This window comes from Thunnus thynnus, chromosome 4 (genome assembly GCF_963924715.1).
Source record: "Thunnus thynnus chromosome 4, fThuThy2.1, whole genome shotgun sequence".
Classification (NCBI taxonomy): domain Eukaryota; kingdom Metazoa; phylum Chordata; class Actinopteri; order Scombriformes; family Scombridae; genus Thunnus; species Thunnus thynnus.
In genome coordinates, this window is record NC_089520.1 from 12,236,660 (window position 1) to 12,259,322 (window position 22,663).

A 22,663-nucleotide genomic window follows, 5' to 3' on the forward strand; every position below is an offset into this window, starting at 1 on the left:
TTACTGTAATAAAATGGTATTGGTTTATTGCATTTTGTGCTGACAAATCTATAAAATGGAACGGGTATCGCCAGAAGCCATAGAGATATAAGCATTTGAAATGTAAGATAAAACTACTTTTTCCTCTTTTTAATGTACCATGAAACACAATAGAGAATAATACGTTTTTTTTAATTTTAGAATATTTAACTTACACTGACACAAAAAATAAACACCTCCACACTAACTGTATTTGATTTATTTACACGTAGCCCCCTCCCACCCTCGCCCACAAACACCCCCGCCCCCAGCAGTTACAAGTGCACATGTACACACATACACACACTCCCACAGAACTGAAAGGAACACACTACGGCTTTACCATAAGACCAGGTACAGTATCAAGGAAGAGTAATGAAGGATTCTCAATGAAAAACATTTTCATATTAGTGAATTTGATACAGGTGTGTCTTTGTGTGTATGCTGTATATATCATTTATATCTACATCCATTACAGTTTTCAAGCATCCATACAAAATGTTTCCCACAACTCCAGTGAATTAAAAACAAACCTGGACAGTGACAAAGTTCCTCTGGATAGAGGGACTGGTTATTAAATTAAAGATTGTATTTCCAAAGGCCATAAAGCACTAAAGGTTGTCTGAATGCCTTCTTAAGACTCATTTTGGGGATTGGTGATGTTTATAATTAACACACTGAATAGAACCACAGTTGGTGGCTGTGAAGAGGGAGTAAAAGCAGATGCTGCCTTTTCATACAACTTTAATCAAAATCGCGGAGGCATTTCTGATACTTTGGCACTTCTGATGCTTCTTGTTTTACCACATTGAAATAGTAATTTTATCTCTTTGCTAAAACGTTTTATAAGATTTGGCTTCGTCTAATTCACTGGAGCACGCATTTGCACACTATCATTTATGTAGTTAACTGAAATATACTTTGGTAATCAGTTTATCTGTAGATAAAATTTGACACAATAAGAGGACCTTGTCAACAAATCTACCATAAAAAATAGAATCTTGTACTATAATAATATTCATCTTGGATACACTGATTGGCCAGTCCTAAGGAAAAGAGGAAAAAAAAAATCATACTACTAGAAATAAAAGTGTCTAACTGATAAAAACAAAAATACTTTTATACCACAAACACCCAATATATTTTCAATACACCTTGTTCAGGGTAATTGCATGCATGCACTGAGTTACACAACATAACTGGGACGGGGCTCTGCTTGCACCGCGTCTGCGACGGCCACTTTGACATTTTCTCATCTGATTCCCAGAGAGATCAACTGTGAGATTTAAGTGCAGCTGTTGTATTTCCTCCCAACATCAGGCGCGTCTGTCTGATGCATCTGCGAGGATACTGAAGTGTACGATCTTATCTCAGCTACAGACTGTGTGCCCTCTCTTCTGCCGTAATCTGGGATTTTCTTGTATTTTCTCTGACGGTGTCTTAACAGGACAGCCTCCTCAACCCGGTAACAGATGTGTTTCAGAGCCCTTAATATCCATTTAAGGATGGAGACTGAGTAATGATCACCGGCAAGTTTGTCTCATGCTACAGTTGTGCAGGCGAAGGTTCTGATCTAAATCTCTGATCAGTTGTGTTGAGGGGAGGGGAGGGAGGGACGTGCTGGTTTCTAAGTTGACCATCTTGTGTCGTTCCAAGCAGAGCCGGTACCAGAATTGGAAGCGCGAGTTTTATATTCTTTGATCATTTTTCAGAATTATACTGCAATCACATTTAAAATACAGAGCTGGGGTGGATTTTGTGGCTGGGATGGGGGGAGGCCAGGGATTTTGGGCAGGTAGGGGGGGAGTGGGGGGGGGGTGAGGGTTTCTGGGAAGGCTCACCTCACAGATTGAGTGACAAGCACTATAAATATAACAGTTACTAATATTCTTTTTAAGAAGTTTGGCAAGAGAAAGGAAAGAACGTGATGCATGCTAAAATGTCCAAGTAAAATGCTCGAATGAATCGATGTAAACAAAATCAGCAGGTAGGTCTCGGGATTATTGCAGTTTAAAACTGCAGCAAAATGATGGGAATTAATCATATTTTATAGTCTGAGCTGTCAGACCTCCACAGCTGGCTGTAATACACTCGTGTGCCACCAGAGATCACTGTGGGATAGAGTCTATACAGAGCAGGCTGGCTCTAGTTGGACCCCCCCAATTCATGCAGACTGATCCTGTCACAGAGTGCCCCCTCAGTGTAAAGTGCTTTGCTGTCTCAGTCACATTTGGGATGAACACTTTAGATCTTTATGGTCCGTAAGACCTGGTGACAAACATTCAGATGAAATAAGTGATTGCTGACACCTCCAGTGGTTTATATAAAATAAATAACTGTGACAAAATGAAAAAAATATCAACATGAGAACAATATTGCACATAATCATACAAAACTCTAAGACTTTGTCCACAGTGATAGAACAGTGTACAACAAAAGACAACAATAGCAGGTTACAGTGTCTCTGACTTCAGTGATATATATTTACAAAGGTGAAATGACCATTCCTAAGGCCCATCCATTCGCAAACTCAAAATCCCCAATTACGTTACATAAGACTACATGAGCAAGATTGAAATATAACAAGTAACAATATAGTGAACTCATACTTTTTCTTATTTTTTGCAAAAGACTTGTTTTCAAGGTCTAGCCATGTTGCCGAGCGTACGGCAAAACACTCCTGAGTTCTCAAAATCTGTAACTCAATGAGAACGTTTGACAGCCTTTGTTTTTTTTTCTCTCAGTCTGCACCTTGAACATATAAGTCATCACTATAGAAACCACTAAAACAAATATTGCCACATAGTACCATGCAAACAGCAATTATAAAACATTTATAATTCAATAAATAAATTCATTTCCAATAAACCTCTCCAATAAACATCAGATATCTTTTTTTTTTCTGTTGAATAAATTTAAAAGGCTCAGTTGATGCAGGCAATGTTGTGGAGACGATTCCAAAATAGCCACGTTCTTCCAAACACTGATGTGAGCGTAACAACAACACCTTCGTCAGAGTTAAGTGTGACAAGCTTTTTAAAAGAAAATCATGACTTGGCACCCTAAATCTTTGAAAACTAGGAGCGGCTGCTTCTTGACTATCACAGGTGTCAAAGGTTAGGAGTGTTAAAAATTTTGCAAACAGCAATCTTTAGCAGATAAATATTCATATTCAAACATTTTTGCCAGTTTCTTTAAGTAAACTATGTAAATTAATAATATGTTAGTTTAAAATTGGTTCACTTTAATTATGGGATTAAAAATGGTAATAATCAAGAGAGCTTTTTTTTTTTTAAAAAGAGAATAAAAGGGTGGAGGATTTGCCCTCAGTTGTAATATTGCATCAAGGTATTCAGTATAGTTTTCTAATAAAACAGAAAGCTAACCCTGTCCAGAGATCACAGGCCAAATGTCAACACGTACAGCTTTGTCTTGTTAGACAACCACCACCACTGATATGTATGTCTTTACCCTTTTTCACTTGATCTTTAATGTTGCTTTAGTCTTCTCTATTTACAGTACAAATAAATCTATTGATACTAGCAGCATTCACAACATATGGTCCGACATTCAAGCAACACTAAAAACATTTAATACTGTTTTTAAATAGTTCTAGAAACTAATTTGTTTTGCTTCCCTATATTGTATATACTGTGTGTATATATACGTATTTATTTATATTCATATTTCTACTATAAGTGCAAATGACCAAAAACAGTTTCTTTAAGAAAAGAAACAGAAATAATCAAAGTGACAGCTGTCCTTGGTCAGAGTGAGATGATTCTGGATTCATAAGACTCACGAAATCTACATATACAAAATATATGTGTAAAAAAATAAATTAACATGATCACATGAGTCCGGATTTCAACTATTGCACATTCCTTCCAAGATGCACTTTTAAACCTAAATATGATTTGCTCACAAGTCATTCAGTCAGGGACATGTGTGGCTCAAATCTTAACCAATCTAAGAGGATATAAAAGCTCACTGGAGAGTCTACTGCATAGAGTTCAGCCTTGTGGACAAAGTGAGTTTCCCAGCTACAGAAGCCATTGTCCTCTCTATTTATTTTAGACTAGACCCCATAAACAATCAATCGATAGATGTTCAAAATCTCCCTTCAGCGCGAACTGAATGTTTGTAGTTTTACAGAGATCTGAACATCTATTCTCTAATCATCTACAGGGCGACTTTCCAACGACAGTTTCATGTGGACACCTCAGTTTTCTTATTTTAGCCCACTTTGTTCTCTCTGATTTAATCAATAGAATTTTGTTTACTATTTCTCTGTGAAAAATACTTTGATATGGCACATTTAAAGTATCGAAATTTGGCAAAACAGCAATATATTCTTGAGTGACAATCAAAATGATATACAACTATTTCATCAATATGTGTAACTTCTGTCTATAAACATAAATACATATTTGTTCTCTAGATGAAAAAATAACATTTAGTATTTTTTTATTTTTATTTTAATGAACTTGATGAATTCATCAAAATTTTCACTTGTTGCACAGTGGCGGACAGTGCAGATGCAGTGCTTGTCGAGGTTACAATGACAGTTACCATAGTGACAGGAGCCTATGCCATCCAATAAATAAATAAATAAATAAATAAACTTTTAAAAACAGCGTTTTTGAGCTGTCCCTCCGATCGAAGGACCGTTTTCTCTCCACTAGAAGCTTTTTAGTATGTCACAAAAATACTACACTCATACTGAACAACGCGTCAGAGCTTGTACATTATTTACAGTGATCCACACGAGGGTCGAGGGGTGCTGGCAATGATAATCTCCCCTGGGGTGGTGGTTGGGGGGTGGGGGGTGGGAGAGGGGGGGTTGTACTGTCTTCCCACTCTGCTCTCACACCAGCCTTCTGCTAGGAAACGCTCTATTCACAGTTTAATTACGTGTCAATCTCTACAAACTAAGCTAGCCTTGTTGTTGTTGTTGTTATTTTTTTTTGGCACTAACAGTGGCCTCAGGGATAAACAGCCACTAAGAAATGAGTTGAAAGGAGGATGGGTTAGAAAGACAGTGATGGCGGATAACAGAACAAGTGGAGTCGTGCTGAGGAGTGATCAAGTTAAAGATAACACTGCAGGTCTGATCCACGTGCCTTTTCAGTCTTCTTCGAATGTCAATGTGAGTTTCACAGTTCGTACTTGACTACATCATCCTGCTTCCAGCTGGTGCTCCTGGCCGTGGGTAGCAGTGTCTTTTTCCTTGAAAGATAATTCACATCAAAGACGACAGGCTGGAATGCTGTGGGAGGTGTCCATTCACCACGAAGGGAACTAAACAGACAATCCTACACTGAGCTCATTTCAGCTGGCTCTCATTCTTTCCAAGCAGAAGCCGCTTCTATGCCACACTTGTATTTGGAAAACAACAAAAAAATAAAGGAATCTGCAGAGATTAAAGCAAAGACAGACACATACATGCATATGCGCTCACACCTCAGCTAACGACCCAACGCCCACCACCACCTCCTCCTGACCGAGTGACTCAATGCGAGTAGATTACAGACTAGCAAAGAAAGAACAACGTCTCTTTAAGAACAAATCTAGATAGCATCTAAATTAGTCTAGAGCCTACGATGGTTAAAGTAGGTTATTGTACTAGAATGAGAGGTTTAGTAGCTAAGCATGTGATGCTGCTCATCGGTCTGCTGGGGATGGAGCTGAGGGAGAGGTGCTGAAGCTGAGCCGGGCATGAGAAGATTACCTTACAGAAATAAACGGTAAGGGCGACATGATGATGAAGCAGCGTTGATGAGAGGGTGGGAGCACAGGAGACACAGGAACGGGGCTGAGGGAGGGGTGGAGGGGTGGTAGTGGGTAGGGGGAGGGGGCTGCTCTTTCAGGAGTAGATGGTGATAACCTCACGGCCGCCTCCACGGACCAGGAGGACCCGGTTGAGACCCTCAGTGAGAACCTCAAGGAACTCCATGTCTGGGAGAGAAGAGTTAAAGAAACTGGAGAAAGCAAATGTAATGCAGAACTTAAAGCAGCTGTAATCAATAGTTTAAGATTTACAATCGATCACATTACTACTTGTATGTGAAAGGTGTTGCTCATAGTGATGAACTCACAGAGAATTATCACCCGACTCTGCAGTTCCCCTCAGTTCTACAGAGTGTTTTAGTGTCTTTCAGCTCATTGTTTTGGTTCTACAACCTGCAACTTTGTTATGGTTAACTTTCACCGCTCAAACAGCAGTGTTTTTGGTCACAGCTGGCAGCTGTTTAGAGCAAAATAAGCTATAAAAACTCACTGTACACTACCTGCCCAGCACCAAACAACAAACAGACAAAATTAGTGACTAGCTGATGAACATAGTAAGATATTTAGCAGCTAGAGAGGCAGATATTTCCCTTAAGAATTGGTGGAGAGCAAAAATGATAGAATAGACTTATATTTCTCAGGTGTAAGAAAGAGCCTGTCAGACACGAAGAAAACTCCAAATGAATACTAATAGTAGCTCTGTATCTGCTGGATGTGTAAATAGGCAACTGTTTAGTAACAAGTTTATCAACTTCAAAAGTGATAATATTTCCACTGCTCCAAAGTGGCCAAAAAAACTCCAAAAAAATCAGTTACTGCAGGCTTAAGACACTTTTTTGCTTTTACCTGGAGAAGCACTAAACACAAATTATTTTTATAAATGCAATAAATTAAAGCAGGAACCTCTCTCTTTATTTCAGTCCACATTGCATGTTATCCAGCTGACCTCATAATCCTTCTTAAGGAGACAAGATCTTGTTCTCTTTCTCTTCTTGTTATTCTGCTGTAGTATAGTAGTAGTATTTGTTTGCCTGATAGTATTTCTGAATGGTAATTTAGTTCCCATGTTGTCTAGAATCACACTAAATGTTAGTATTACTATTAAACTACATTTACGAGTATTTTTTTTTTTTGCAATAAAATTAAAGCTGAATTCATTTATTTCTTTGCCACTTGGGGGCAGCGAATAAGCTGTAAAAGCACTGACATAGTATCACCTTATAAAGTCATTATGAAGAACATGTTACCTAACAATTGCATATTTCTACATCCAGCAGACATGGAGCAACAATAGCATTCATTTGGAGACGTGTTTCTGGCCACCTGACCAATGTCAGTCCAATATTCACTCTCTTGTTAGCTCTGTTTTTGCTCTCCACCAACTCCTGAGATAAATATCCATCTCTTTAACTTCTAAATGCTCCATAAGGTTCACCCACAAGTAGGTAATTTTGTCTGGTTGTTTTTGTGTTGGGCAGGTAGTCAACAATCTGCTTATAAAAACTTTCTTGCCGAAAACAACTGATGCAGCAGCTGGAAACAAAGTTAATGAGAGCAGAGAGACTGAATCAAAACAGTAAAGTTGCAGAGTTAAATAGTTCATTAGTTAAAAGACGCTGAATCATTTCATAGAGCTATGGGGAAATTCATTGTGTGGTAATTCACGACGAGCATTTCTTTTCATATTACACATAGTCAATTGAGCCAATGATAATATAGAAATATGAATTATAGAAGGTTTAAATTGCTATAAATACCATTTGTACAGATGAACTGTAATTGCAAGTACTGCAACTTCTGACTAGAATTTTAAAAAGTTGTATAAGAGTAATTAAAAAAAACTAAAACATTATTTGCAAATGTTATTTGAAAGGTTGGCCATCTTCCTGGAATGTTATTGTCTGCTTATAAATCCTAATTACTTCTTTGCCTCTGTTGCCATCTTGCACATATTTTCTGATAGCAAATCACTATTTTGTATTCCTGACACCAAGTCAATTAACTTACCATTTATTGCCTTAACACAAAATCCAAGTTTATTCCTAGAGTAAGAAAGAGCCTGGAGGCTTGAACTGAATTTGTATCTGTAAAGCGCCACTAAAGTTTGACTGTTTTTCACACCACCTGAATGTCAATTTACAAACTGTTCATTATATATATAAATACTAAAGTATCCTTCATTTGAAATTTTAATTAAGTGTAAAAATGGTCTAATTGTCTTATTGTATAGATCTTATACTAAAGACATTAAAGGTATTACATTTTTGAGGCATTTTTGAGACGTTGTAATACATAAATCCTGGGACACAAACAATAGTCAGAATCAGTCAATCTCAACAGTGCGTAACTTATTACTATTGTTTTGGAAGGAAGACACCACTGTCTCTAACATATTAGTGACTCTGTTCAGTAAAGTGAAGGATACAGTTCTCGTCACCTGTCCGGTTCTTGGGTGCCCCGGGCATGTTGAGGAGGACTAGCTTAGCCTCTGAGGACTTTTTGAGGATAACTTCATTCAGCCGGAGTGCTGTGTGCATACGTCGCACATTGGACTGGTTCCTGAGTAGACACATACCAACAGAACAGGAGATCAAACTCATTCACAAAGATTAAGGCATAGATATGTGACATTTGTATGTTACAAAGCCTTTTCTGATACTGAGAGCTGGTAGGTGACGGATGCTCATTCACACATCTTTTTCTCATTGTCCTCATCTGCTCGTGTTGGAAACTTGATCAATATGAGATGTGAATGGACTGAATGAGGTTTACAAGGACTTCAGTACTTACAGGTTCTCCCACTCACTGCAGCATGGCAAGAAAGAAACACATTACATGATTATCAGAGCTAAACTATGAATGTTTTTTTTTAAATATTCCAAGTTATGCTAAAAAAAAAAAAGAAGAAAAAAAGACAAATCCTTTTACAGCACTCTGGCAGACTTCTTTGGTAGTATATTGTAGAGAAAAAAGAGATTGTGGAGACTGGATTCTCTTTTTGTCAGGAACAAGAAGGTAATTCACCTTTACAAGAGGCAAAGGTTCAATGAGCATTTCAAATCACTTACGGCTTCATGTTGAAGATGTCTTTGATGCCCTCTGGTGTGGCTGCGCCGGGCGGCTTGGCTGGCTCGCCGTCACACTTCTCAGTCCAGGTCATCTGGACCTGCTCCCCGGGGCTCTGAGCCCCCTCTGTGGGAGTCAACGGGGTGGCTGGGGTTGCGGGGCTGGCCGGGGTGGTGTTGTCATGGATGAGCTGGACCTGGGCAGGGGGGGACACAGGGGAAGAGGCCGACTTTGACTATGAGACGAGAGGAAAAGAAGACAGACGCGATACAAGGCCAGGTGGAGTTACATGTAAATTACATGGAAGGTTGAAAGAGTCACGGTGGAAATGTAGGAATGCAGGTAAAGTCACAGAGAGCCACAGTGTTTGAGGGAGAGAGGGGAAAAAGAAATGTGTGATTAGGGAGCCTTATGTTCTTTACATTACCTGCTTTCTTTGCCAGTAACATGAATCTATAATATAAATTACCTTAACATTAACATGCTGTTAGAGCAAAAGATACCATCAGTTCAACAGAAAACTAAAACTGTGAATTGATACCTTGAAACTATGCCCACATCAAATTATTTTAGCCTGGGCTGAAAGTTTGTTTGTACATTGGAGGAATAGTTTACTTTACCACTCTCATGTTTGTATAGTTAATACTGTGTGTAGCAAGAGCCAGGTCGCGAATAGCAGTTAGCTACATCGGGAAAACAGCTAGCCTAGCTCAGTCCAAAGGCAACCAACAGTCTCCAGGAAGTTGCACCTGGCTAATAAATAGTAAATAACTTTTCCTTTTTTATACTTTATAGTGAACAATTGAGATATAACATTCTGATTAGGGAGCTTTAGAGGTGCTGGAAGGCAGAATTCGTTACCTTTGCTAAGCTAAGCTAACTGGGTTTAACTTCATATTTAGTGAAAAGACATGAAAGTGGTAACGATCTTCTTAACTAACGCTAACTAAATTCAAACTTAATTCCTTTAAATGATAGAGAATTGCAGTATTTCTATTTTTTCATTACTACTTATATTTTTAGTTGTCCTTTACTTTGTATTGTTATCCATATTTATCATGTGGATTCTTTATTTTAACATTTTATAACTTAAGAACATCTAATCACAGTTTCTCTGGATGATTAGGTTTATCTCACTGCTTATCCTCGCACTTTATTCCTTCTTGTGCAATCTGTGTTTAATCACCTAAATGTGAGCATACAAAGACACTTTACACCTCAAACTGAGGTCAGCTGTGCTCTCTACCTCTTCCTCTGGTTTCTCCTCCTTGCTGGCTGCTGGCGGGTCCTCGGTCACACTGAGCTGGGTGGTCACAGCAGCCGGGTTCTTACGACGGATGGAGCCGCGGGATGAATCAGTGATGCTCTGGATCTGTGAAGATACAGATGAAGGAAACAGAGGAAAGAAGCGATATGAGTGGAGATTTTTTTTTAAGATACAGAGACTTTTTGCTGAATGTTTACGAAAAGCAAAGCAGGTCAGGAAAGTGTTTTTACAAGACATTTATTTACTGTCTATCGCCTCAATGACTCACAAAAAAAATAAAGTAAAAGTGAAGATAATTCCATTGCACTTATTAAATGTATTGACCCGGAGGACCAGGCAATCTTAGAGTTCAACAGAGAATTGGGGGAGGTAATAACAGTATAACACTAAGATCAATATGTTTTATTTTCTCCATCTGTCAAAACACCATCATGCTGTCATGCACAAAAGCAAAGCAGTTGCTATTGTGGCTGTAGTTAGCCCTGATAGAGAGGGTAAATATGGTGTCTCATTGCTCTGATTTAACCGTAAATATGCTTTTGTCCAGAGGGGCTTATGTGTCATGTTAAGTCAAGTCAAGTCAAATCAAGCCAAGCCACACCGAGTCGGCCCGTCAAATCATGTCAAGTTTATGTGTGCATCTTTGAATGCGTTTCTAAACAAGAGTTTCAGAGAAACTTTGACACAAACAAACTTTCTTACCTCTCTCTCGCGCTCAGTCTTGGTCAGGTTGATCTGTTTAAGCATCTGCGACCGTTGTTCCATCACCAGGGTCTTCTCGTAAGTGTAGGCTGAGATGTCACTGTCATGCTATAATGAAAGAAATGGACGGTTAATTCTTTAGTAACGTTTTATTTGTTTTGCATGTTTTCCCACATTTTTCCTAAATATAGTCATTGTCATATCGTTCATGTGTACCCTGTGGCTGCTGACATGTCTGTTGACCTGAGGACAATCGAGACCACAATGTGCCTTCCCCCGATACACATGAAGTCACCAGCTGCTTGTTTTCTCCTGACAGGAAGGAGTTTCAGTTTGCTGAAGTTCATGCTGCCTCCCTCACCTATCAGTAGGCTTCAATAGTTCAGTGACTGTGGTAGTCGTACTTCCTCATTGCCTCCCAACCTGTGAACAATGCTAGTTGTGTTCACCGGAGCACCTGGCCACAATAGAGGCAATGCTGGGTTCTTTAATCTAGGTCCACTCAGATTAAAACACTTATATATGTCTTTTTATACTGAATTTGTTTTTTTCCCTGATATGACGGTAGTTTTGGTCTCTTAGTCTTGAGAAGACTCACCATTTCTACAACTTCCACCATCGCATCAATACGGAGATGATAGAGGAATGTGGTCAGGTCCTTTTTCATTTGGATGCTGTTGTCGTCCATCTGGGCCACAGTGAAGATGCGCATCTTGCACTTCCTCCAAACCTGTGGAGCAAAAACACCATTGCTGAAATACTGTATGTTGATTGTTCAATTGTTTTCCAACTACAGTATGTTGGTTTCCATACTGGCTGCCAGGCCATTGGCATCGGCAAATCTTGTCTCGAGGAAAATGCTTGTCTACCTGTTTAGAACTATGAAAACATGCTGCAAAATTCTACTAAAGAAATTAGTTCTATGCCGACAATCAGAGTATTAAAACTGCAAACTGAATGTACAGTAAATTTTATATGACGTCGGGCATGATGGGACATGACAAACACTGTATCACAGAGTATGAATACTGAATGAAATACTCTGCTTTGAATGATAGTTTGTGTCTGATATGTTGTTTTTTCCCCCGCAAAAACAGTTAAATTATCTCATTAAAAACATGTAAATGAAAAATCCAGAATTTTTTTCCATTTCATTTAAACAGTCTAACTACTAAACACAAGATGTGTCCTACTTCACTGAAAATTCAATTTTCAATGTACATGGGCAATGACTGTTTTTGGCTCCAAACTAGGTGTGATGTCATAAATTGAGCTCATACAGGTACACACCTTAAACTCAGATTTAGGGTGAGCATAGAAAAACTTTCCACTTTCAGCAGTTGAAGGTGAAAAGAGCCTTCTAGTGAGGTAAAAATACGCAAAACCCATTTTTTAGTGGGGGGGGACTTTTACAACTTGTAATGTCGACCTGTTTCGTCATTTTTTTTTGTACCTTGTGCTGGCGGAGAAGGAATGGGAGCAGCATCAGCATGCCTCCATCATGGACAATCCACCACACGTCAATGTGACCCTCAGTGAAGCGCTCGCCATTGGACGGGAAGGCCGCGATGTTCTTCGGGACAAGCAGAGCCAGGTGAGCAGCGGTGGTTTCTCGGACCAACTCTGCAGGGAGACAGATGCAGAGAGAGGCAGAGGTGTTAGCCGTGTTACTTCTATAAAACCTCTGTTACCGAAATTATGATTGCAGTATTTATTCCCATTTTAAGGTGTTTGTTCTGAATGCTGATTGGCTGTGGTTGACCTCAATGGGAAGTTATGACACTGAGTAGCAATGACATACAGGTACATTGTATTTCTCTGTGTATGATCTGCATAAATAATTCTGTTGTTCATCAGCAAGTTATCATCTGTTTGAACAAATTCCTCTTTTTCTTTCATGTTGTACTGGGGAGACTGTCTTTCACTTTCCCCTCAACAGAGAGGTTAAATAGCAGGATGAGCTACTCAAACACTGGAGCTGGTGGGGATTTTTTCTTGCTGAGATACTTCAGCAGCACAGACGATGGACATCAAAAGAGCTTGAAACCTGCAGTTTTAGGTTGAAGTGAAGAGTCTTTAAGCACCACTACACCAGTCTACCCAAAAAATCTGCCTGCAGCAGAGCTACCACTTTCGGATTTCAGCCTTTGTGGACGGTGTTATCCCGGAAACCCACCGATGAAGTTCCTCCAGGTCTGGTGCTCGTCTCCTTGCTTCCAGTTGCGTGGCCAGGAGACCAGCACAGCGTTATGTTTCAGGCCTCCAAGCCCACTGGCCTGGAGCAGGTGGGAGGTGGCATCACGTAGGTTTGAGGACACAGTCACTTGACAGAAGCCCTTTACCTTCTCAGTCTCCATCAATTTACGCAGTGCCTAAAAGGTATAACAGAGAGAATAACTGTTACCGTGGTGCAGAGAACGAGTGAAAGTTAGCACAGTGCTAACCTCGGGCTTGCACATTTTTTTTGTCTGTGAAACGGAGCAATATATGAAAGATGAAAGCTTAATAAATCATCCAGTAATGTCTAAACTGTTGGTGTATTCTGGTTTAAAGGGCTTCTGCACTTTTGACTCTGATGTGAATTGAACATGTCTAGAAAGATCACACAGAAATCGTCTTGGATTTACAGGGTTTTAAACAGCATAACTGAACTCCATGTATATGTTGAGAGATAAATACTGAAGATACAAACATGAGTTTTGTTAAGATGCATGTTTGTGTGTCATGAACTTTGATGGATATCAGTCAACTGGCTGCAGAGGACATCTGACTTTTAATTTTAGTGACTGCAGGCAAATAAAGAAACAAAGTTTCGGTGGACTCTCATAATGATACATTTCATCAAAGCTTTGAATATATTTGAGTGAGCAGTGATAAATTAACATTTAATTTGGCGACAATTATGAAGTGGTTTGGTGTTTTCAATTTTTTTGAACATTAATTAAACTTTGTTATTAACTTTTGAGTGAGTGATGGTCTTTTGCCAGTAAAATAACGTATTTTTCTGCACAGTTTAGTGACTGCTCTTGTTTTTAAAATTTTAAAGATCCCATCCAGACATGTTTTAAGATGTATATAAAATAATTATATATAATGTGTGTCTAATATGGTTTTCCAACAAAAAAGTTCAGTTGTATCATTCAAATCCTTAAAATGACATCTACTCCTTCTCCCTCATTAAAAAATTCCAAAATCTGTTAATGCAAATATATTTAATTTCAAAACTTTAACTGCTGGACACAAGATGTCTCCTACTTCACTGGAAGTCCATTCTCAGTGTTTGTGGGCTGGAGGCTTCACATTTCCACATCAGACTTGTGCAAGTTGAATATTTACCCACAATTGACTCAAAACTAGCTGTTATGTCACAAATCTTTCTCGTAAGTACACGCCTTAATCTTAGATTTTCAGTGAGCACAGAGAAACGTTCCTCCTTCAGCAGATAAGTGTGAAAAACAGCCTTCTAGGATCAAACTGCATATACATCATTCGGCACAGTGAAGCTCAAACATCCAACTGAAGGAACAAGAAGAAAAACATTTTTGAGTGGAGCGGGACATTAAGACTGTAGATGATAGGTGAAGCTCCCTACCTGCTCTGCACGCTGGGCCTGGTCACTGTTCTCCAGGTAGGTGCCCTCTAGAGCTGTTCCAACAATGGTTAAACCTTTGCCCGCCTTCAGCTGGTTGGTCAGAGAAAACAGACGAGGCTGCTCCACATTTTGCTCGCCATCTGTACTAACCAGCACCAGCAACTGGGGCCTGAAGAGAGGGGAGAGAAAGTGAAAAACAGGGCAGAAAAAAGTAGAGGGAGAAAAATAAGGTAGAGAAAGGCAGGAAGAACAATGTAAAATAAAGGCGTGAAAAAAGAAATGGCCAAGTGAGCCGAGTAAAAGTACTAGTTGGGAAAGAGAGATAGAAAAAAACAGCATGAAAGGTTGTTAATATGAAGTGACAAACATTACTTGTCTCAAACTGCTGTGATGAGGAGAATCACTTCAACTGAGAGAATGGCTTAACATGTACAGACATGTTGTTAATGTCTATGTTAATTAGAACTACGATAAAACAACACAGAGTGTGACTTTGTGTGCAATACCTCCAGTTCTTGGTGTGCGGGGGACCTTCCTCCAGCCGCATGAGAGCGTAACGTGCAGCACTCAGAGACAGACCTCGTATCCCGTCACCCCATTCTTTCTCCGCACTGTGACACAGACAAGCGCAGATCAATACTTGTCAGTCAAAACATGAACAATACTTTTGCAGCACTGAAATAAATCTACTTACAGACACCAGTTTGACATGATGTGATGTGATTAAAGATTAGGCATCACTGGTAAATGTCAATTTAACATAATGTCATTCACCACAGGCAATCACATCACTGCAATACTCAATGTGCATGGTTCTGTACTACTCCATTATAGGGAATATATCATGTGTAATGTGGTATTGACATGTTTTCTACACTTTAAAGAGGTTTGCCTGGAAATCAACGCACTGACATGACAGGAAATGACAAGAGCCCCAACAAACAAAAACCTAAAACAAAAAATGTCTACTTAAATACCTAAACACCAACTCATGGTGTGGACTTGGAAACTTTTACAATACACATACACATAAAGATACACACGCCAGCCAGCCAAAGCCGAAAGGCAGCCAGCGAATCCAATCTCTCCTGGGGTTGCGCTCCACTCACCCTGCAAACTCAATATACTTGTAGATAGAGCCGGCAATCACCATGGCGACGATGGCATAGTACCAGGAGCAGAGGAACATGAGAGTGAGACACAAGCTCATCCCCAGGAAGGACAGAGTCCTATAATGATAGAAAGAGAGACAGAGAGAGGTAAAGACCAGGAGAACACAGTTAAAAATTGAAATTTGTTTAAAAAAAGATTAAATTTTTCTTAATAGCTGATGTTCTGACCAGTGGTAGAACTTGAAGCGGGGTCTCCAGTTGGGAGTCCTCAGCAGCGTCTGCAGGGCGCAGGCCAGGTTCACAAACATGTAGCACATCAGGAAGAACCTGCAAGAAACACACAAACACAGAAACTGCATTTGGATCAAAGTTCTTCTTATATCCTGCAACTGCAACAAGTGAATATAATCGAATGGTTTCACTAAATGCAGTTCAAGGAGAAGATTGTCTTAATATCTGTCACATTCACTGGTATTTATATATATTACAAAAGCAGAGAGCCGGGCTGCCCTTTTGTGTGATGAGCTAAATCCTGAGCCCATAAAATTTGGCATTTGCATCGTTTAAGGAATAGCAGGGGAATGGCTGCTCTGAAATCTCCCACTGCTGGTTCTTAACAAATGGCAATAAAATAAAGAGTTTCAGTTCTCACATGGAAAGGATGGGAGCCACTGCATCCAGTGAGGCAATGAGGATGCCGGTCTCGCAGATAAAAGCTGTCAGCAGGAGGGACCACGTGGGTTCTCCATTGGCCTTTCCATGGCCAAAGATCTGCAGGGACCACACACAAAACATGTTATTACCACCGATATTTGAGAGTTTTCTGTGTGTTTGTCAAAAGTCAAGAGAGGAATTCATTTAATTTCAAAATAACATAACATAATTATTACATTATGACAGTGGAATGTAAATAAGACTGACCCGAAGGGCAGGCACAATGCCGTCCTTGGCGATGGCCTGCAGGAGGCGAGGAGCTCCTGTCAGACTCTGAAGGCCTGCCCCACAGGTGGAGAAGAAGGAGCCAATCACAATCACCCACGGTGATGGCCAAGCCAACGTGCCAATCACCAAGTTCCCGTGGACTCCTTCCCCGAATCTAAAGGAGGTCGGCAGAGTGACTGGATGAAATCACATGAATCTTAATCTTATTTAGTTCATTGTTAATAACAAGTGTGATTTGAAAGAAAAATCTGTTATTTTCAGGTTTGTTTGTCTCTGCAACCAAACCAAAAATTGACTTACTTGTCTCTGAGGACCACACCCTCGATGCAGGCACCAAACAGAACCACACTGGACATGTCTTAGCAGTTGTGGATCAGGAAAGTAAAGGTATTTCATAGATGGTGGACATGTTTTTCAAATGTTGGATATTTGATATTTGATTACCTAAATTTTCTGAGATCTGGTTACTGATTGATCATAAATATAACCCATTCCTTTAGAAGATGCACACAAGATGAGCGGAGAAACACCATCAATCAATTTAGTTTAGGATAATATCTGAGATCAATGACATTGTAACTAATTTCCTTCTGCTTTATTAACTTGTGATTGCACAGGCAGCCCAATGATGCAATTAGAAGCCCTAATCAAATTTGGTTAGACCCCCAAGCTGATTACTCTGAGATACATGGAAGACAGTCATGAAGGTGGCTTCTGCGGTAGACGCCTGTAATCACATCGGCACATCGTTGAAGCACATGTGTAGCAGCAAAATAATCTTTCAGCTGATCACTTAGGATATAAAAAATCTATAAAAAATAAAAAATATAACACTTTCCAACAAAGCAAATCCTAAAAGGAAGAAGAATGCAAGGGGAAAGGTTTGACAAGAAAATGCAGTTTCCCAACATTAGCACATTTTTTATGTTCAGTTTTCTTTTGTCTGCCGTAACCATGCTAGCATTGTTTACAATTGTTCAGTAATTTTACAGCAGGAGAAAACAACATCATATTTAATAAAATTGGAACATGTTGGAAGGCTCAGAAGCCAAGTCACCATGACTTTGGGAAAAGAGATTAATCTACATCTCCCATGAATGATAAAGGCATATTTTGAACCAATCAGAAAAACAATGCATTGCCCCTCATCAAATCAGACTGCTATTGTAGCAGTTATGGCCTTTCACAGTTTAAAACATTGACCTTTAATTATGGTGCTCCCTGCAGGACAATCAGTGTGTTTTTATTACAGCAGAGCAAAGCAACACAGTGCATCATTGCTTCAAGTCCTGTGGTGTCTGTCATATCATCACTGAGCTTAAAAAAAACATTTGAGTGAATTTCTGGATGAAAGTGACAAAGCTAACAAGGTCATAATTAGGATTAAAATAAACAAAACAAAAACGATCCTGAGGAGTTGATATCTAAACTTTGTAGACCTGACCTTCCACTTGGGGCTTTTAAAACCCCTACATTGCTCCAAATTATTCATCCCAATAAGTTTAATCAAAAATAAGGCCATAACTGGCTCAAAAATTATTCTTAATGTTTAGTTGCAGTGACCCTTTTTATCCTGCAGGGGGCAGTGATTAGAGGATACAGACAGTGGAGGTGGTGGTGATGGCTGCAATGGTTCCAATGGGGATAGACTTCTGGGCATCACGCAGGTCTCCAGAGCGGTTGGAACCAGCCATGATCCCTGAACAGATAGTCGACGTAGATAAAGAGAGAAGCAAACATGATCAAGGTCAGAGATTTACACACATACAACCACATGTCATGTAATAAATCCCAGTAAGCATAGGCCAAAAAAACAAAGGTTTTCACCTGTCACAGAGGGGAAGTAGATGCCGACCAGCAACGTGAAAAAGCTGGTGATGTCAGCCAACACGTAGCGGTTTGCGTTGGTCAGAGTGTCGTCCTGTTCTTCCACAGACTCCATTCTCATCCTGGCTATCAGATCCCCCTTCTCATAGTAGGTCCCAAACAGGTTCTCTGGATTAGAGTACGGAGAATAATTCAAGTAGGCAGAAGCAGATTTTTAAAAAAAGGACATGAACGTGCTCTCATTCCAGATTACTGGCCAGTTTATGTATTTTTTAGACAATGATTTAACCAGATTTAAGGCCTCTTTGTACCATTGCTACCCGGTTATCAATCTCATCTTTTTTACAAGGATACTTGGATACTCTTACATAATATGTTACAGCATTTTATAGGGATTTTGACATTATATGCTGAGCTAAGATGTTAACTCAGAGTTTACAGCTCCATAAGGCCTAAGCTTAGGTGTTGGAAGGGGAGGGTGAGGGGGAGCGGTATTCAGTTGGTTGCAATCTGCAACCTCACGGCTAGATGCCACTAAATCCTACACATTGGTCCTTTACCTCAAATTTAAAGTGTAAATCCTTAACACAGGGCTTATACTGTTAGTCCTGTAATTAATTCTAGAGTGAATCAAGGTGAAGCTAGCAACAGGCTCTCTGTAGCCTAAGGTTTTGGTTATAGCCCAGGGCTGAGAAATGCAAGTGCTTTTCCTGGAATTCAAAAAATCACCAGGAAAAGATGTTTATCTTGCTGCATCCAGCTGTGTGTGACATGTAAGCGGAGTATGCAACAGTGATGACGGTAGCATGGTCAGAAGAAGAGACCAGAAGTTTTTTCCAGCCGAAAATAAATTGAAAACAGCCCCTCTTTAGATGTAAGACTGCATGATAGACTATTAAGGCAACTGTTGTGAAATGAATAATAAAGTAATGAAGTGAAACATTTGACATACAGCTTCTTTGTGTGGCATAATGCATATATCCATATCTACTTTCTATATATGAGATATAAAAACATATTCTAGTGCAATTTATTTCTATTTTTGTATTTCTATAATGTAAATGGTTACTTACAGTTATAGAATTTCATTGTCCACTTTTATGGTCTTTCTCCATTTTACAATTTATATATATCTACTACAGAAACAGAAAATTCTTCCTTTGAGAGGAGATGCTAACAACATCACCAATAAATCTTCAGTGACTCAGCAAAATAGAAAAACACAAGACAGAACGGTGTAAATATTTGTGTACTGTACATGGATATGTGTGTGTGTGTGTATGCTTAAATGTGTACATGCATTCATGTGCTCACTGTATGAAAACAACATTGGCATTCATTTGCATGCAGATTGCATCAGGATGAACCAACCTGCCAGGATCCCACTGGTGACCCCTGGGATGCCCTGGATCTGAGTCACATTGTTGGCAGTAAAGTACTTGTCGCAGGTAGCGTTGAGGAAAGGTGAATCACAGAACATATTCCACAGCTGGGTGGTGACTGTCCCATTAGCTGTCTCAATGGTCTTGGCACACACATCAAACGTCTTCCACACTAAAGTGCGGTTCCCCAAAACGCACACACTGGAGAAAAGAAAAGCACAAAATGTCAGTCATAGGAAACAAAACATTTCAGATAACTCTTGTTGTGGCTGGTGTGTGTGTGTATATGTGTGTATGTTTGGGGTGTGTGTTTTGCGTTTACTTGAGTCCTTTAGTAGAAGTAGTAAGATTCAAAATTTAAAATCATAAAATGTCCCATTCTGCCCATGACTTCATTTTATTCTATTTAATTTGATACATGTGGTCACTTACAATACAACAGCTCAACAGATGTAAAATTAAAATGTGACTGAACTGAACTAGTAAACAACAAATAAACGCTGAATGCCATTTGTTTTAAAATTCAAACTTTAGCCTTGAACAACAATAACTCCTAAGGAAGCATTGATTTAGTGATTTTTGCTGATCACAACACGTCTAGATGTCAAGGTTAAAAATGTGCCTCAGTACCTTTGTTTGAAAAGTCATAAAACTAATATTTCAGCAGAATTTTAATTAAGGTTACAATTGCATGTTGAAATACAACAACTGAAACAACAGTCAGATGTAACATCAACATCTAAAAAACTTTTTCAACCAACTTTAGCTCAGTTTTACCCTACAAATCTAGAAGTCTTTTGATCTGCCAACCAATTTGATGCTTAACTGGTCAGTATAGGTACTGTAGTATTACTGGCATATGGGGGACAAAATCTGAACAGGGACAAACACGTCAAAGCAGGTGGACAGCAGTTTATATAGTATTTCTATTAAAAACAAATCCTTAACAAATTCATTCATTTCCAAGCTTTCAAATCAGTGCAGTTGGCTTTCAACTGTACGTACGTGATGTTATAAACCTAGCTATGTGTTCCTAGTCTAGCTGGACTCAGCCTATATTCTGTCACTGCTTACGGGAAATCAGGAGCATCGACGGCAGTCTTGATGACCCCAGCGTAGACAGCCAGGATAGAGAGAATGACGCAGGCCAGAAACACCAGGGCCAGTTTATTGACATATTTCACGCCGACAAACACCACCGTGGCCATGGAGATCAGCAGGATGGTCCCGTACACGCGCATGTTGTTCAACAGGGCAGCCTCCGCCTCAGCTCCTTCCAGGCCCTCCAGGGGAAAGATGGCCGCTTTGGGCACTATGTAGATCTGAAGTAGAGAGGTTATGTTATTTATTTATTTTTTCTACCTTTACAGCTGTTATGTAAGTGTTACTCTTCCACTATCCCTCCTCACTTTTCCCCAGCCTGTCTGGGGATTTAAACTGGCAGATTTCGGGTCACAACCCTGCTTCTCCAGCTCATTGTTTACTTTTGAACTTAATAAATTTCACCCATGGTAAAAAAGGGGTGGAAATACAATAAAAGAGAGGTGAGAAAGGCAGCAAGAAATGAGGTGAACGAGGAGGACAACTCTGTGAAGTGTGAAAACATGTGATGCTCACATTAACGGTCCTCTACTGGAGCTTGCAGCAGCACACATAATATGGCTGCTATTTTAACTCAGCTTAATTAAAGAACTCAAGCATGGTATTAATATTCTAAATGAACTGCCATTATTACACTTTTACTACGGGTCAATCTTAGAATAGTCTCATCATATATAAAACGGTAAACCCCTAATTAGCCCATCAGTATCTGTCATCAGCTTTAGATGATTCATGGCGAGGCTGTTACATAATCATGGGAATTTCTCTCTCTTTTTAAATAATCATTTGATTTGTGTCGAAACAGTTTAATCACCATAAAAAGAAGGGAAATTGAGAAGAACAAGCAGGGAGTCATGGCTCAGTTTGGTCCATTTTAGCTGGAGAAACTGATCTGATGCTAAGAACAGCATATCACTAGGCAAACAAATCTCCTGCTTCACTGTGAACTGTTCATGCTTCCTAAAATAGCAGCATCAGTTTGTGTTCTTGGCTTGGGTGGAAGGATGAAACATATTCAAATCAGCCCTCTCAAGATCCGCTCCTTACAATTCTGCAGGGATTGTTATTTTACAATGGAAACTAAGCCAGCTTTGACCCAGAAGACAGAATTAACCTCCAGGCATGATCAAACTCTGCATATCCATTAGAGGCAGTAGGAGAATAGCAGAAGACAAAAAAAAAACAACAACACACACTCTGGTATGTTGATAACAGTGGACCAAAGTGATGAGAGCTGTTTCAAGGTAAAGTCTTGTTACTCCGCCAGTGTCTTGATCTCTCGCTAATGCAGTATTTGCATAATTACCCAATACTCCATGCAGCATGAGGGACTGCAGTGGAAGAAATGTGGAATAAAAAGGCAGAGGAGGAGGAGGAGGAGGAGGAGGAGGAGGAGGAGGATAGGAGGAATGATGATCAAGATGAAAGATCCCTGCATTTCATCAACCGATCAGAATTCACGTTGAAGAGCATAGCTTGAGAAAAAATTGCTTCAAAGCACAGTGAGGAGAAAAATAAACTGGGAAGGAGAGGAACTCTGTTCTCACAAAGGTATGCACCACATAGTTTCATTTTTGTTCAGACCACAGGATTTTTTTTTTCACAATTTGCAATTCGCTGAAGTGTCCGCAGCCAGCAAGTTGCACAGCATTTTGCTTGTCAAGGCTTAAAGGGATATCAAAAACTCCTCTTGGATTATATTCTACAAGATTGGATTTTGATATTAACCTATGAGGCAAAAAAGAATACATGTTTTAAAAATTTATGAACATAGAGTGTGCAGCGAGTTTTTGTGTTTTCTTTTTGGACAGGTCTAGCCTGGTTTCAGACCTCTGAACTGCTGCCCACACCTTTGATTTTATTG

The 22,663-nt window shown here is 39.5% G+C and overlaps 1 protein-coding gene across 4 annotated transcripts in view; it reads right to left on the reverse strand.

The window, feature by feature from the left end:
* Window positions 1–4: 4 nt before the first annotated feature.
* slc12a5a (solute carrier family 12 member 5a) overlaps window positions 5–22,663 on the reverse strand; it is a 180,387-nt gene continuing 157,728 nt past the window's right edge. For 2 of the 4 annotated variants that reach the window (XM_067586746.1, XM_067586749.1), the window contains exons 7-26: window positions 20,773–21,020; window positions 19,688–19,899; window positions 18,317–18,484; window positions 18,090–18,188; window positions 16,790–16,847; window positions 16,469–16,643; window positions 16,200–16,318; window positions 15,776–15,874; window positions 15,545–15,664; window positions 14,942–15,046; window positions 14,436–14,604; window positions 13,020–13,215; window positions 12,297–12,466; window positions 11,442–11,573; window positions 10,844–10,951; window positions 10,121–10,246; window positions 8,877–9,109; window positions 8,599–8,613; window positions 8,234–8,367; window positions 5–5,976 (exon numbers count right to left, since the gene is read on the reverse strand). In XM_067586746.1, the coding sequence (XP_067442847.1) occupies window positions 5,885–5,976; window positions 8,234–8,367; window positions 8,599–8,613; window positions 8,877–9,109; window positions 10,121–10,246; window positions 10,844–10,951; window positions 11,442–11,573; window positions 12,297–12,466; window positions 13,020–13,215; window positions 14,436–14,604; window positions 14,942–15,046; window positions 15,545–15,664; window positions 15,776–15,874; window positions 16,200–16,318; window positions 16,469–16,643; window positions 16,790–16,847; window positions 18,090–18,188; window positions 18,317–18,484; window positions 19,688–19,899; window positions 20,773–21,020 (2,778 nt within the window). In that variant the 3' untranslated portion in view covers window positions 5–5,884. The remainder of the gene's footprint in view (window positions 5,977–8,233; window positions 8,368–8,598; window positions 8,614–8,876; window positions 9,110–10,120; window positions 10,247–10,843; window positions 10,952–11,441; window positions 11,574–12,296; window positions 12,467–13,019; window positions 13,216–14,435; window positions 14,605–14,941; window positions 15,047–15,544; window positions 15,665–15,775; window positions 15,875–16,199; window positions 16,319–16,468; window positions 16,644–16,789; window positions 16,848–18,089; window positions 18,189–18,316; window positions 18,485–19,687; window positions 19,900–20,772; window positions 21,021–22,663) is intronic. The other 2 variants (XM_067586748.1, XM_067586747.1) reach the window with 2 other exon arrangements.